Source organism: Varanus komodoensis, unplaced genomic scaffold (assembly GCF_004798865.1).
Source record: "Varanus komodoensis strain SLA01 unplaced genomic scaffold, ASM479886v1 scaffold126, whole genome shotgun sequence".
Classification (NCBI taxonomy): Eukaryota; Metazoa; Chordata; class Lepidosauria; order Squamata; family Varanidae; genus Varanus; species Varanus komodoensis.
In genome coordinates, this window is record NW_025335363.1 from 72811 (window position 1) to 84219 (window position 11409).

An 11409-nucleotide genomic window follows, 5' to 3' on the forward strand; every position below is an offset into this window, starting at 1 on the left:
TAGGTTAGATTGTTATGTCCAGAAAATGTTTGCTGTGTAACTGAAGCATATCTGTAGTAAATCAGTCTTCTGCAGCCTGTGGCCCTCTAGATGTTTTGGCCTGTAACCTCCTTCAGCTCTGGCCAGTGTTGGAGTGGTAGTGCAAAACATCTGTGCAATGTCAGTTTGTGGGGAGGTGGACAGCTTGTACTAAAAAGGCCAACTTGGGAGTGAAAACAAGCCTTATATTGCATATGCAAATTGCATATGCAAATTCACAGTTTTTATTTAGGCGTTAGCACTGCTTGCTTATTGCCCATGACAGTAGAAGACAGGCCAAGGAGAAAATGCAAAGTTAATCAAATATACTAGCAAGTATTTCATGTACAGATATATCAGTCATGCCATTTATCCAGGATGTTTATAATGCTGCCTATGGATACAAAAATGATGGCATGCAATAATCTTCTGTAAAACAATTGTTGTTTTGATCCCATTCAAATGATAACTTCAAAAGGATAACCATGCAATCTATATATGTCTACCCAGAACCAAGTTCCATTAAATCCATTGGAATTTACTCCCAGATAACTGCAACCTAGAAGTAGAAATAATCCCCATGGCAAACACATACATATGCCTTAGTTTGCTCACATTAACTTTCACATCGTAAGAAGCAGCAGCACTGATATAGAACTTAACAGATTTTCATTCCTATTAGGTTTTTTTTATTATTTAAAATGTTTGCATACCACCCTTCATTATAATTGAATCTGGTGGGGACAATTCCAGAGCTAGTCTGACTTGCATGTTTTATTTTACAGAAAACCCTTTTTCCTCTATTCAGAAGATGCCTTCTATTTGAATGGCTGAGCCATTTAAAGATGAAGGAAAGAACTGTGACTTGAAATTTCCCATCAACAGCACCAGGACAGCTGACTAAGGAAGGCATGCAGTCCAACAGGTAGAGCCTTTCTCACTATGGTGTTACATACTATAATCACATTTGCATTCAAATAATAATCTGTACAAGAATACTCACATTTTATGCAGATTGGTGTCTGGTGATTCCTTTCTACTTCAATGGCACCCACCCAGAGCTACTACCCGGGAAGGCATTCATGGTCAAGCAAGAAAAGGGGGGGAAAGAAGGTGCCTTGCCCTGGACCTCATCAGCCATAGCTGAATGGCTTCCTGGGCAGTAGCACTGGGTGGGTGCCATTGAAATGCCCTGAAATACACTTGAATGATGTTGGTTTGGAAGCCCCATGGAAAATTAAAATCTCAGCAAGATCCACTCAGCCAGTGCTAGTGGGAGTATCAGGTCAGAGTGTTATTAAGGGCATCCCCAGGGCAGGTGTTGGTCATGGGTGTGCTCAGGGGCCTTGGCAGTTTATTAGTATATTTATATCCTGGGTTTTTCCTGCAAGGAACCCAAGGCAGCTTATGTCATCTGTGTCTTCTCTCCATTTTATATCATCACAACCCTGTGATGTAGGTTAGGCTGGCCCAAAGTCACCCAGTGAGTTTCATAGGGGAATGGGATCTAGAACCCAGATCTCCTCAGTCCAGCACTCTAGCCACTATAAAATAACTACCTCTCAGCTGCCCAAAGGTGCCAGGTATATATATCAGCCCTGGGTTCCAGCAGGGTGATCCGCAATCTCAAATTTGATACAACAATAAAATGAAAACAATTCTTAAAATCTAGCAGATAAAGGCAAAAAAAAAAAAAAAAAGGTTCAATTCAACAGTACTTAACATGGTTAGGTAAATTAAAAAGTTTGCCTGGTACTGAAAAATAATGCCAGTGCCAGGCAAGACTCTTTGGAGAGGGTGTTCCATAAGTATCAACTCCAGAAGGCCATTATCTGGTCACATCCACCTCACTTTTCATAGAGGAGGCATTAGAGGAAAGATATTGGCAGAGGAGTTTAAATCAGGAGCACATAAAATGTCTAGTCCCTAAACCACACTTGGTGTTACTTTTTAGGCTGTACCAAAAGAAAGGCTGAGAAGCTTATCAAGGTTCAATAATGTAATTAACTTTCCAAGTGTCCAAAAGCCAAAATAGATTCTTGAAAGCTTGACAGCAGCACCATAGATAATACCCTTGAACTTCTGTTCCATAATCATTCTTTAGACAGGACACGCCTTTGCAGTGAGAAGGAGCTGTTTTATGACCAGAGCAGTTTCATTCTGATAGACACATACAACCTAATCATAAACTGCAAAGCTCTGCAGCATTCCAACTCGTCTCATATACAATGACAGCTAACTCCTGTGTAAACGAAGGAAGCAGCCCCTCCCAAATACCGAGAGGGGCGAGGATGGGACAGCTGAAAAGAGCTGTAGCCAGGCTAGACTGGAACAAGAACATGCCACTAGAACAATGAGCAGAGCAGAGGGAGGGGGAAGAGAATGTTTAATCAGCAGTTTACAAGTTAGGAACCTGCATGACATGGGTGGGTACTGCACGTAAACCTTGCTTGGCTCGCATGTGTGTAGTCCCCCTTATTCCTGGAATCAAGCCACTCTTCACCTTCTGAAGAGCCATTCGAACTGGTTGTTCTTGGAAAGACACACCAGGCCAACTCTCTGCCTCAGGAGGCTTCCCAGAGTTGGGTCACAATTCCCAGGACACACCTGATAGAAAACTCTCCTCTCAGTGCCTTCACAAAACTACATTTCCCAAAGTTCCTTGGGTGTTAGCATGCCCGTTGAACATTTTCAAACTGATTTAAGCTTGCTAAGTAGTGTAGATGCTTGTTACTTGGGGTAACACCGCACCTGCATCAAGTGCTCGATGTCAAAGCAGACAGCACAGGTCAAGTGGTACCTCACAAACAGCTACTGTAGTCCACACCTTGCTATTTCAGTTTTAGTGAGATCTGGGCACATGCCACCTTTTGCATCGTTTCAGTGGAGGTGTGTTGGGAGAGGTTTGTTTACCTGCTGCATCCCAGTTCTAACAAGATCTCCCATGTCTGTGAGTTTTCAAATATTTTGACAATTAGAGGTAGAATTGCCAATTGATGAGGGGAAAATGCACTGCCATTGTAACATTAGCTTGGAATGGAAACCTCATCAGGTGAAGGCTGTGTTATTGATTTATGGATTATACTTCTAATCCACCCAAAGCTAAGGTTTCCAGAGAGCAGAGATCAAGAAGATCTCTTCTGCAGATCAAAATGTTGTTAATGGCCCAGATGTAGGTTGAAAGTGTAGCAACTTCCTTCCCTTTATTGGAACCCTCAAGGTGTCCACATTCTGGAATTGTTATCATTCAACCCTCACTCCTAGAGTAGTGTCAACAATGCAGGATCTTCTTAGAAACCAAGAGGCGGTGTGGTGAATTTCCCAGAAGATCCTGCTCCTCATCCTTTCCTGGCCGTACTTTTACAACAGGACTTCACAGACCACAGAGATAGGAGCTCAGTTGCTTCGAACAGTGCTCTTTGCTCCCAAACTTTTCTCCCTTTGGGGGCCATGACCTCCCAGGCCCACCCCCCAGGCCCTGCACTCCCTTCCTGTCCCTCCAGTGCACCCTCACTGCTCCTGCCTGCCTTCCCTGGGGCTGCTCTACTGGTGACCTCAGCTGATGCCCCCGGAAGCAAGCTGATCATCAAGCTGAAACGAGAGGGGCCCATGGTGGGAGGGGCTGAAGAAATGCCCCGTACACAGACTTTCTTTCTGACAGGGATGCCGCTGGGCTGGGCTGCTCAGCGCCGGGAGGGGCCGGCAGGGCCTGGTGTCCGGACAGTGTTGCTGACCAAAGCTGGCGAGGATCCAGGGGGCAGGAAACCAAGAGTACCAGAGACTGTCCCATCAGCCCGTGGGCCCCCTCCCAGTGACACCTCCTTTGCCTGTACTTCCAAGGGGGTGTATGAGAATTACCGGCGTTGGCAACGCTACAAGGCCCTGGCTAGGCGCCATTTCCCGGCCACGCCTGATGCTGAAGCTCTCGCCTGTTTTTTCATGTGAGGGTCTTGGTGGCAAGGACCATTGGTTGGGAGATGAGGGTGATCTGGAATAGAGATACAAGTTATGAGATAAGGACAATAGCCAATCCTGGATTACCTGTTTGACGCAAAATAAGGATTAAGGAGTTCCAAATCTTGCATCCCTTTTTGCAAGGCCTGAAAACTGTGATGAAAGTTGGCTACTAAGCCATATAGTCAGACAGCCTAGGATCTTGTAGTGATTTCTAATTTAAGCCCAGGGGAAATGGATAAGCTGGGAATTCAACTTTGCATCCACATGAATCTAAAGAGGCAGTTTATTCACTCAGACTCAAATGGCAAAGATTTCCCTGGACTGGACCACTTGAGACTGCAGGAACGAGTGTGAGTGTGCATGTCTAAATGTTCCTTTAATGCAGAACAAAACCACACAGACACACACACACACACACGGCACTACCTGCTAACTTGGGGATGAGCAGTTTGTGATGCTGCAGATGCTTTGGACTTTGGACCTCAGGGTTGATGGGGGTTATAGGTCAAAACAACTGTAGGGCCACAAGTTGCCCATCCCTGCACTAACCTTTCCTGCACACAGAAAAATAACATAGCAAGGTAGACATGTTTCTATGTTCAGGAACTTCTTTATTTCATTATTTAACATGCAGCCTGAAGAGGAACAGTCCAAAGGAAAAATGGTTTCACCAAGTCATTCTGTTAGCTGAATCAATCCAAAAAACAAGATGAGCTCTTCCAGACATGTGCCAGAAAAACTACATCTAAGTTTCCCAATATATTTAACAAAGCTCTTTCTCAGTCACACAGTTTGTAGAGGCAAAAAGATGAATACAAAGCATTCAAGCCAACACATAATCATTATCAACATTGATTGTCAGAAGCAGAGCAGCAGCATTAATTGTGCTATCCCTTGGTATTGTGTTTGAGCTTTCTTTTTTGGCTGCTGCTCTTCATCTTTTTGTAATTTTGTAAACTGGCCCTCTGCTAGAGAGCTTTAACCACTGGAACAATGTTGCCAGGTGAGGTCAAGGAGCTTGAGCAAGGTTGGAGAAGGCACAGCGGGAGTCCTGATGGTCGAGAATGTGTGCATGTGGCGGGGAGGGCGATGCTGACGAGCATCGTGGGATGGACTTGCATTCCCTTGAAGATGCCACTTCAGACTGTTGACATGACATCACTGTCCTGCCCCTGCAGCCCGGTCCTCCGTTCGCTGGCCCGTCTTCGTCCTGACATGACCCTGGAGGATGGGGTCCCCCGTGCTGTGCAAGAATGGGAGCACAGCAGCAACTTTGAGCGCATGATCTTCTATGAAATGGCGGAAAAGTAAGAGCTTCCCCACAGCCAGGTTTTGGTAGCACTCCAGTAGATGCCCCATGTGTGCCTGGGCAGTAGCAGGGTTGGGAGAAGGCTGCCCCTTCCTGAGCTGGCTTCGCCCTCCACATGTGTCTTTCTCAGGTTCATGGAGTTTGAAGCAGAAGAGGAACAGCAGATCCAAAAGATGAAGCTCCTGGCCAGCTGCTCCCAGTTCCAGGCCCCCAAACCCACAAAGATGCCTACATCCCCTGCCCCCGAGTCTGGGCAACAACAAGGTAGCATCTTCCTGCCATTCCTCTCAGCTTGAGCAAAAACCTTACTTGCTCACAGCAACCATTGGCCTATACAAAGAGCCACGGAGAGGACATTAGGGAGAATTGGTACCCAATATGTTCGTAGGCTTGCTGCTTTTATTCCCTGGGTTTCAAAATCCACTTTAGGGCAATGCCTTTCTTAGGCCAAGGCAAAGATCGCAACAGAGGGGGCACACTTGTGGTTTCATCACCGACTGTACACCCTGCTCAGTTCCCTCCAGGTCTGGCCTGCGTGCCACACATAGGTGTATGTATGTATGCATGTATGAGTTCAGCTGAGACTGACTCTGTGGTTCCTGTCTTCCTTCAAGTTTACATCCCCAAGAAGTCAGCCTCCAGGAGCCGCCAGCCCCGGCGTCGCCAGCGTCGCCCACCCAGTGCCTCTGTCCCAGGAGCACCACGGGAGATCCCTGCTGAGGCAGTGCACCAGTATGCTGAGATCATGGAAGGCCTGGACACTAGCTGGGAGGAAGAGGAGGAGGAGAGGAAGGAGCCAGGGGTCTGCAGAGGCCCCCAAGATCAGGACGATGTGGTATTTCCAGATCCCGCCCTGCTCCAGTATATTGATCAGTTGTGTGACAACGAAGAATTTGTCTGCAAGGTAACAAGGTCACATGGCAGGGGAAAGCCGGCTTTGCGGTGCTGGAGGGAACTGAAAGCTGATTGCAACCCCTCCCTGACTATCCTTGTACCTTGTTTAGTGAATGTTCTGGGGTAATCTTCCTCAGCCTGATGTCTTGGACTGCAGCTCCCATCATCCTCAGTCAGCATGGCCAAGGGGCAGGAATGCTGAGTTCTAGTCCAAAGCATCTGGCGGGAGCTAGGCTGAGGAAGCTGCTCTAAACTTTCCTGCCTTCAGCACCTCATCAGAAAAGTTGCCAGAGAATTTTCAGCATGCTCACAAAACTACCGTTCCCAAATCTCCTTGCTTGAAAGTGACATGAGTAGTTGAGAACAGTGTCAGTTTTGTCATTGGGGCCCAGACTTTAAACTTTATTTTTAAATCCTGCTGTCTTCCTGCATGGAAGAGGAAGAAGGCAGCCAGGGAAGAGGGGGGAAGCCCACCATAGCCTCACATCAACCCTGTGAGGTAGGTTAAGCTGACTACAACAAGCAACTTGCCCTGGATCACCCAGATTGCATGCTTCCCCAAAGGCACAGGATGCTAGACATTCCTCCTTGCTTCCTCCTCTGTCAAAAACAGCAGCTGTGCACTTAGCATCCAGTAGGATCAGAATATTCTCTGTCATCTTCTCTCCTTGCCACATGTTTGGGTCCAGTGGAGGTAGATGGAGGACTGGGGGATGCAGTAGTCTGTGGTATTATATATGGACAGCAGTACTAGAGATCAGTGAGTGGGAGCCAAACCCACAGCTGCCATTTGTGATGGCAGACATGGGGTTAGCACTGTGACCCCGAACCTCAGGTCTTTACAGTCCAAACCCAGCTCTTTTGTGTCTGCATCGCAAACTCTTGTTCCTCTTTGTGACAGTGCCAAGCATTGCTATGCTGGTTTGGATCTCTGACAAATGTCTGACTTTTTCAGCCTGCATGTCTGACTTTTTCAGCCTGCATGTCTGACTTTTTCAGCCCGAAGAAATGAACATAGATTCCTTTTAAAGGGAGTCGGGTGTGGGGAACTTTGTCCCTATTCAGCCTGGGTCAATCACTGCCAACCATGATTTTGCCTCTCCCTAACAGGTTGAAGCAGTCATCCACCCACAATTTATGGCTGACTTACTGTCTCCAGAGAAAAGCCAAGACCCCTTGAATCTGCTGGAGGAATTGGCAGAGGAGCTCAACTTAACACCCAACCAGGTATAACACAGAGAATGAAATCGGTGGTGCAGGAATTGGGGGAATCAGAAGGCTTGTTTATTCATTTATCACATTACATTTGTGGACTTATCCACATGTAACAACCCACTGGTTCAAACAGAGATGGTTGTTGTGCACAAGTGGGCAAAGCCACCTCTTCCACTTGAGAACACAACTCTTGATCATAGGTTGTGCAGTGTGATGTCCAAACTGTTTTTAGCCCCTAATCCAGCAATCCATGGGTTAACTGCTGGGTTTACATTCTAAACAGCCCAACAATCTATCTGGTTCCACACTGAAGCAGGTGAGCTGGGCACACCTCTTGTGAACAACAATTGATCAGTTTTTAAATCAATACATTTTCAGTTACATGCAAACCTGGTCCATGAGTAGCATACGTTCCTTATTTCTTGTTTTCATTTGGAAGCCACCCTTAATAAATAAATACCTTGATGAACATAGAACGACCTGTCCATTTCAGAGGAGCCCCTGGGAGTTGCATCCCAGTGGTGCACAGTGCTTGAGGACAAATTGGGCAGGGCTGGTCCCAAAAAAAAAAAAAAAACAATGTTGGACTGAAGATCTGGAAAATCTGGGTTCTAGCCCCCGCTCAGCCACGGAGCTTGCTGGGTGACTTTGGGCAAGTCCTAGCCTCTTAACCTAACTTACCTCCCAGGGTTGTTGTAGTGAGGATGAAATGGAGAAGACCTTGTATGACACCTTAGATCTTTTGCAAAAGGAAGACAGGTGGGGTATAATTGTAATGATGATGAAGATGATGATGTAGCTTGAAGCAGTCACTGCCAGTAACTAAACCTTGGGAAAGAACTTTCAAGCTTTAAGAACAGGGAAAAACTTGTGCCAAAACTGGAAAACCATCTAACGATTGGAGGTTGGGGTAGGGTCAAAGGAGAGAGGCATGGACAAATAGGAATTGCGTGTGGACTAGATTTGGCCCACAGGCCTGAGGATCTTCAGGGACACTTTAACCCCTCATCTCAATAGCACTTGCCTTACTAGCCCTGCTTGCTTGGCATTAATCACCACCCAGATCGTCACATTCTGCTGGAAGCATCAGGTGCCCTGGGGGCATCGTGCCCTGCCTGCCTTCGACTTTTGCCACTTCGCTGCATAAAGTGGCATTGGTGGTGTCCTGAAATGCGAGTTCCCATTTTTGCTGGCAGCTGCACATCATGCACTGATGTAGCTGAGCACTGCTAGCAAAGCATTCTCCATAGCTACTCTGCACTGTGGAGGTCCCCTCTCTAGGCCCACTTTCCTTTCTCTCTCCAGCTAACAGAGAAGAGACTTCTGGCCCTTTCTGAAGAAGAAAGGGAGCCCTCTGTCTGCCCCACCTCTCATTCCGACTCCACCCCCTCTCAGTCTGAAGAAGAGGATGAGGTCAGTGGCAATGGCAAAGGAGAAGACCCTTCGCATCAAGCCATAAGGAAGCCTTCCACTAACAAGAGCATTAGGAGCAGTCAGCCAGAACTGTCCAAACCAGTCATTAATTTTCCGCTGGCATTGCATTCGCACCAGCAACTAGGAGATAGAGAATTTCCACAGAAGTGTTTCAGAGATGCAACGAGTTCATGTCCTCATGAACTAGGCAGTCATGACTCTCAGGAAAGAAATCTGCCATGCTCCCTGAGGAACACAGAGGAAGGGGATAACAGGAGCTTCCAGGGACAAGCCCAGGTCCAGGGTCACATCGACCAAATTCTTCCTCATGTCCAATGGGTCAGTTTGGAAGCTGCTCCAAACAAAACAGGAAATAGTCTGACTAAGAACTTTGGGGCACAAGAGGATAGCAAGGCAGGACGAGAAATTTCAGTACCTTATACCATGAAATGTTCAAAGCAAGATGGCAGTCAAGAAGGAAAGGTCAAGGGTCAAGAGGAACTTCCTACAAGTAGAGAACAGGGCAGCCATGGTGGCATGGCACAGTTCCAGAACAGAATTCAGCTATCTTGGACCAACCTAGAATCAGACCACAAAAAATGTGGAAAGCAAGTTGGTAGCCAACAAGGAGAGAACAAATGTCCAGAGAAGTCTCAGGCTACCTGGGAAGTACAGGTAGCTGCACCAAAAGAGACCGACAATGGTAGTCAAGGCCAAAACAAAATACTATTAGGGGAGCATGCCTCAGGTGAAAGGGCTCTAAAACTTTCCTTGAATGGACATGAGGATCTAAATGTTGACATTGCAGAAGAGGTCATAGATCAATTCCAAATTCATGATAGTAGGAAATCTGAGGATACCACACATGAAACAGAACTTGACTGTCAGGGTAAGGAGCAGGGACAAAAAGGAGACAAGCAGGGTAAACAAGGTAGTCAGGAGCTCTTGCAACTTGAATGTGCAAACCAAGATGGTTGTCAAGGCAAGGAGGTCAAAGATATATATCAGGTCCAGGCTATTTTGGCATGGCCTAATTCTACACGTAATGGAACTGCAACACAATTTGGAAGCAAGCACCCATGCAGCCAAAGCTTAGAAACACAAGACAGTCTAACACTGGCCCTTCCTCGACCTGGAAATGAACTTGCTAGCCAAGAAGCAAAAGTCAAATGTCAGAAGAAGCCACAAGTCAATTGGAAGCAAGCAAAGACTGCATCTTTAAAAGATGACAGCTCAAACAAGAGTAGAAAGCTTTCTGAAGATAAGGTTGCATTGCACAAACAGCCAATGGCCACTAAGCGAGATGGCCATGAATCAACTGACCCACCTGTGATGGTAACTGATCAGGAAATCAACTTAAAGTCGCATGTTGAACTCAGCAGACAAAACGAGCAGCAGTTGACTTTAGCTCATTCTAGTGGGGTAGAGGTGCTTGAAGAGCGACCACAAGACTCTGGTCCTGAAAAGCCACCGTGTTTCACTTTTTCTGAAGAGGAGTCTTCATCTTCTCATTTCCAGAAGGGCTCTGAGAGCTCCCAGAAGTCTCGGCAGGTACTCATGGACCATTGCAAGAACACTCCTTTGTTTGAAAACCTACCAGATGACAAACAGGACCTCAAGTCCACTCTAAATCCTTCGGGCTGCAGCATCATGATTGAGACTGATGGAGCCAGCTGCAGTCCCAGTGATCACACTCGTGTTCCTACCACTCCTAGCAAAGAAGTAGCAAGCATTCCACAACTCAGCCTTCAAAAAAACAGCACCAACCATGAAAATGATGAATCCAGCCAGAGACTGGAGTCTAGTGATCTGCCATCTTCCAAAGTCTACCAGGGGCCAGTGCGTTCAAAGTCAGACATGCAAAACCTGAGTAAGGTGAGAGGAGATCTGCTCGAGAGCATCCCTGCAGCCAGTAATAAAAAGCTTCCAGAACTCCCTGCAAGAAGTATGGAAGGCATTCTTAAAGAAGAGGAGGAAGAGGAGGAGGAGGAAGAGGATGAAGAGTTATCCAGTTTCTCCTCCTTGCTTGCCTCCAAACTCAGCCTCTCACCCCATGGTTGTCATCTACCTCTCACAACAGGTGGAGAGGACACAAAGCGTTCTCCTCCCACAGATTCTGGGAAGCAAAGTTCTAAGATGAGGCATTCCATCCAGGGGCAGATGCCCCAGAATTCTCCTCCTCTACCAGACAACACCCAGGAATCCAACCTGGCAGCCCACCGTAGCCACAAGAGAAAAAGCAGTAACTCAGGTCCTCGGAGGAGCAAGCGCCTTCGCAACCAATAACTGAGCTTCTTTTCAGCAGGAGGCTGACGCTAGCAAACGCTGCCAAACGTCAGCAAAATTTGTCCTTGCTGCTCCCAGTACTGTCATATTCACCACCCTGAGACTTCATAGCCCCACTCTAACTGCACAAATACTTCAGCTGACAACTGTGCTAGAATGCATGGATTGGTTTGCACTCTGTCTAGATGCACTTCTCATGGAACAGCAGAGAGCCATTTCTTCCCAGTTTGTAACAAATTAAAGATGTTTTGAATCACACTTGGTTGGCCCTGCAGATTTGACTCTGAAAACTCCACCGTCTTGCCTTATTGCGGAAA

The 11409-nt window shown here is 46.8% G+C and overlaps 1 protein-coding gene across 1 annotated transcript; it reads left to right on the plus strand.

Annotated features, from left to right (window-relative positions):
- The first annotated feature begins 838 nt into the window (after window positions 1–838).
- On the plus strand, window positions 839–11350 carry NUTM1 (NUT midline carcinoma family member 1). Its single transcript, XM_044422370.1, has 6 exons — window positions 839–943; window positions 5154–5282; window positions 5415–5548; window positions 5899–6188; window positions 7289–7405; window positions 8699–11350. The coding sequence occupies exons 1-6, from the start codon at window positions 930–932 to the stop codon at window positions 11090–11092; spliced, it is 3078 nt and encodes a 1025-aa protein (XP_044278305.1). The 5' UTR covers window positions 839–929; the 3' UTR covers window positions 11093–11350.
- Window positions 11351–11409: the final 59 nt, after the last annotated feature.

Excerpts from the sequence above, each read along its gene's own strand:
- NUTM1 (XM_044422370.1), top strand. Across the intron at positions 6,189-7,288 it reads ACGAAGAATTTGTCTGCAAG|GTTGAAGCAGTCATCCACCC; the intron begins GTAACAAGGTCA and ends TCTCCCTAACAG. Across the intron at positions 7,406-8,698 it reads TCAACTTAACACCCAACCAG|CTAACAGAGAAGAGACTTCT; the intron begins GTATAACACAGA and ends TTCTCTCTCCAG.